The 5,254-nt window shown below is 36.2% G+C and overlaps 1 protein-coding gene across 1 annotated transcript in view; it reads right to left on the bottom strand.

Annotated features, from left to right (window-relative positions):
* Window positions 1–5,254, bottom strand: part of LOC111089260 — a gene marked incomplete at its 5' end in the record, with an annotated part of 25,929 nt that overhangs the window by 2,311 nt on the left and 18,364 nt on the right. The window contains one exon of the mRNA XM_022401424.1: window positions 435–607. Within this exon, the coding sequence (XP_022257132.1) occupies window positions 435–607 (173 nt within the window). The remainder of the gene's footprint in view (window positions 1–434; window positions 608–5,254) is intronic.

Genomic DNA, 5,254 nt, shown 5'->3' on the forward strand with positions numbered 1-5,254 from the left:
AATGGAGTAATATAGAACAACCTCCTCAATGAATCCCTAATGACTCTTCTATACCGTTTCGTTCTTTTCTTTACTTCTGATCTATGTTGCTGTTTTATTTTTAGTCTGGTTGTTTTTTTTTTTCTCTCCTGTGTGGCCTAGTCGTTAGGATTCTGATTTTGAAGGTATACGTTTCGCTTCACGTTGCCCCAACAACGCGCTACAAATTTTGGGGCCGTGAGTGAGTTATAAGAGTTATTAGAATATGTTAAGAGTTGGTGGTAGGTACTGTTGACTAGCTGCCTTCCCTCTACTCTATCAGTTCAAAATTAGGTTCAATCCGAGCCGATAGCCATTGTGTAGCTTTGTACGATTTTCCGAAATAAACAAAGTTTCCTACCTAAATTTATTCTTTTATAGGTTTGGAAAATAAAGTAAACATCTCTGTGACTAACCCGCTCATCGGCTGTAGGGCTGTCGCGAGATGACTCGTGTTTTGGTGCTCGGGAACCCGACATGACTTGATAGGTTGAAGTAGACAGTGGAAGACGACTGTGATTGGCTGTTTCTGGGTCATGTGATGCGAATGAGTGGATGGCACCATCTCTGTGAACGTTGACATTGTCCACTATAATGCACGAAACATATAAAAAAGAAACGTTTTTTGTCTCTCACGTTCCAAATGAAACAAAATAATGAAACACGGAAACTAAAAATATTTTCTCAGCAGTGGACCCACTTTACCAAAATGGCTTGTCAAAACGGTCAAAGGTCAAATTGTTTTTAATGAAACAAACGGAATATAACTCATACAGAGCTTTTAGCATTAACATCAAACTCAGTTAATTAAGTTAGTCGAAGATCTGTTGTAAATAGTTCGAGGTTACTTTTCATCTTTAACCTTTGGTTTGACGTCCACTTTCATCGGATACATCAACTAAACAGAAATATTTCTGGCTGTTTTATAGTTATTACTCTCCCGACCTTTGAATGACACTTTCTGATTGCTTCCACATTCAACTTTGTTATCTCAAGTCATTTTATAAACAGTGGCTGTGTGACATTTGTGTCGTCACATATATTTCTTTTCTTGTTAAGTTCGCTATTCCATCTTTCTCTTGCTTGTTTTTCCCATATCTTAATAATCATTTTTTATTCCTTTTGTTCACTCACTTTTCTGTTAAATATCTTATTGATCAGTTTTCATTCTTATTCCCACTTACTCTCGCTTTCATATCTTACTGACCACTTGTTATCCTACTGACCACTTGTTATCCTACTGACCATTTGTTATCCTACTGACCACTTGTTATCCTACTGACCACTTGTTATCCTACTGACCATTTGTTATCCTACTGACCACTTGTTATCCTACTGACCATTTGTTATCCTACTGACCATTTGTTATCCTACTGACCACTTGTTACCCTACTGACCACTTGTTACCCTACTGACCACTTGTTATCCTACTGACCATTTGTTATCCTACTGACCACTTGTTATCCTACTGACCATTTGTTATCCTACTGACCACTTGTTATCCTACTGACCACTTGTTATCCTACTGACCACTTGTTATCCTACTGACCACTTGTTATCCTACTGACCATTTGTTATCCTACTGACCACTTGTTATCTCTTTTCAAAGACCATATTCACAGCTGTCACGTTATATTTTCTAACTGTTAGTCCGTCAGTCGCTTTCTCTCCCTGCTTAATGTCAAAATTGTACTTTTCTCATACACATGTCAACTTTCGCTCAGCTCCGTCTATTGCTTCATGTAGTTTGGCCAGGTTAGGGCGCTTGACTTGCAATCTGAGGGTAGCGGGTTCAAATCCCCGTCCCACCAAACATACTCGTCCTTTTAGCCGTAGGGGCGATATATTGTGTCAATCCCACTATTCGTTGGTAAAAAAGTAGCCTAAGAGTTGGCGGTAGGTGGTGATAGTTAGCTGCCTTCTCTCTAGTCTATCACTGCTAAATTAGGGACGGCTAGCACAGTTAGCCCTCGTGAACAAACAGACAAATCATGTAGTTCATTAAAAATTGTAAAGTATTTTCATTGGTCAGGCTGTGTTTATCAACTCCACTCAAACTGTTGTACATATCAATCAAAACACACTTGAACCTGGAGAGTACACAACAAACTGTTGTACATATCAATCAAAACACACCTGAACCTAAATAGTACACAACAAACAGTTGTACATATCAATCAAAACACACCTGAACCTAAAGAGTACACAACAAACAGTTGTACATATCAATCAAAACACACTTGAACCTAAAGATTACACAACAAATTTTGGTATATATCAATCAAAACACACTTGAACCTAAAGAGTACACAACAAACAGTTGTACATATCAATCAAAACACTTGAACCTGGAGAGTACACAACAAATTTTGGTATATATCAATCAAAACACACCTGAATCCAAAGATTACGCAATAAAATTAGTTTAAATCTGAATTGAAACACACCTGAATTTAAAGATTACACAATAAAATTAGTTTAAATCTGAATTGAAACACACCTGAATCTAAAGATTACACAATAAAATTAGTTTAAATCTGAATGGAAACACACCTGAATCTAAAGATTGCACAATAAAATTAGTTTAAATCTGAATTGAAGCACACCTGAACCTAACAAGTGCACAATAAAATTAATTTAAATCTGAATTGAAGCACACCTGAACCTAACAAGTGCACGACAAACTTTTTCCAATATTTTAATTTAACAAAACATAAATTATTGTAATTTTTATTTCCCAAATTTGGCTACACTATCACGTCACGAAACCCTAATATTTTAATCTTTACTTTTAAAACCACCAGTTTATACATCATATTTTTTAAATACTTTTGGAGTTGTTGTTTTGGAAACTATTAATTTTCTCCTTAACTTTCAATATTTCTCATGTGTTGAGCTACTTTATAATTAGATGATAATAACAATTCTCAAAGTTTGTATCCGAGTCGAATACTTTCGTGATTTAAACAATAACTAAATTATTTAATGGAACCAGGGATGTAGAATTTGTATAAAACTAACACTAAACTACAATTAAAGTAAGACAAGCTTGGATTTAAACTTACTTACTTTGATTTCACCGCTTACGTGTTGAGTTTCAAACTTAGCCTGAAAAAAGAAGAAAGTTCCTAGTGACGTTAATAAATTGTGAGAAGTTTAATAATAACCTAAACTATTCAAACTCCGAGATGTCTTGTTTTTGTATATCTATATAGTTGTACTTCTGTGAGAAGTTAACAAAGATGGCATAATTCATAAGGTTTTGTGTGCTGTTAAGTACAAAGCTACACAATGAGTTATGCACGTTATGTCAATTGCAGGAATCGAACCAAAAATTCCAACATTATAAGCTCCCTCAAGGTTCAGCTCAGCCGCCGGGGGTGGGTGGGGGGAGGGAGAGGTATTCAAAAGGAAATTAGGTTTTGAAGGCATAAGTTAGGCGTTACAAAACAAAGCTTTTGATTGGTAAATGAAAGATTTAGTACAAATATATTATTTTATTTCATAAAATATTTTATATGTCCTTGTTTTCTGTTTCGTTTCAATAAACCCCTATAGACACTTCTATAAATCGCTACTGACTCTTGTATATACGCGCAATAAACCCTATTGACTCTTCTCTAAACAAAATAAACTCCTATTGACTCTTCTACAAACACAATAAACCCCTACTGACTCTTGTATATACCCGCAATACACCCTATTGACTCTTCTACAAACACAATAAACCCCTACTGACTCTTGTATATACGCGCAATAAACCCTATTGACTCTTCTCTAAACAAAATAAACTCCTATTGACTCTTCTATAAACACAATAAACTCCTATTGACTCTTCTACAAACACAATAAACCCCTACTGACTCTTGTATATACGTTGTACATATCAATCAAAACACACCTGAACCTGAAGAGTACACAACAAGAGTACACAACAAACACAATCAAAACACACCTGAACCTAAAGAGTACACAACAAACAGTTGTACATATCAATCAAAACACACCTGAACCTAAAGAGTACACAACTTGATATGTAGAACAGTTTGTTGTGTACTCTTCAGGTTCAGGTGTGTTTTGATTGATATGTACAACAGTTTGTTGTGTACTCTTTAGGTTCAGGTGTGTTTTGATTGATATGTAGAACAGTTTGTTGTGTACTCTTTAGGTTCAAGTGTGTTTTGATTCGAAGGCAGCCATCCTCTATGTTACCATTGTTAAAGCACGAAACTTAGGAAGTTCAAGAGACGATCATGGGCTCTCTGACCCTTTTGTGAAGTGTTACCTTCTTCCAGGTAGAAGGTACGTATATGTCAAATTCTCTTGTAATAACTTTTGATTTTGTGTTAGAAACCTTTAGTCCCCCTTGTACAATATTACACGATAAACTGTTAATTACACTCCCCCGAGACAAGAGGGTAAAATGTTTGTAATAAAACTGATTCAGTAGCCTTTCGGTTAATTAGCACCATCAAAAACACGTTTCTGTTTTTGAATATTTTGTATTCAATATCCTCAAGATCCAACCTCGGGCAACTTCACCAACCTTCATGTTAAGGGTTCAAACCAAACCTCGTAGTTGTCAATATTGTTGTTCAAATATACCCTAAGGCTATAAAAGGCTAAGCCTCATTGCTGTCAAGGTTCTCCATCATGCTAAAGTTTAAACCTATGATCATTCTCCATATTGTTCAAACCTAACCTCGAGGTTACATATGTTCATCATCATGCTAGGGGTATGATCGTAATGGTTCACCATCATGTATGTTGTTCAAACCTAACTTTATGGTTACCAAGAATCATATGATGCTAAGATATTAAACCTAATATCAGGGTTATAAAGGCGCATAATATGGAACGGCTGTCTTTGATGTCAAACCAGATGGCCAAAATATATGGGGAAACACGAAGCTTTGCTGAACCTTCACGTGCATGATAACGCCAGCTGTTGATGGTTCGGAAGGTTTTGGCTTATTGGGTTTCACTTTTAAAGTCTGAGGTTGATGTCAAACCAGATGGCCAAAATCTATGGGGAAACACGAAGCTTTGCTGAACCTTCACGTGCATGATACCATTGACAAAAACGCCAGCTGTTGATGGTTCGGAAGGTTTTGGCTTATTGGGTTTCACTTTTAAAGTCTGAGGTTGATGTCAAACCAGATGGCCAAAATATATGGGGAAACACGAAGCTTTGCTGAACCTTCACGTGCATGATACCATTGACAAAAACGCCAGC

The sequence above is a fragment of the Limulus polyphemus genome, unplaced genomic scaffold (genome assembly GCF_000517525.1).
Source record: "Limulus polyphemus unplaced genomic scaffold, Limulus_polyphemus-2.1.2 Scaffold5699, whole genome shotgun sequence".
Taxonomy (NCBI): domain Eukaryota; kingdom Metazoa; phylum Arthropoda; class Merostomata; order Xiphosura; family Limulidae; genus Limulus; species Limulus polyphemus.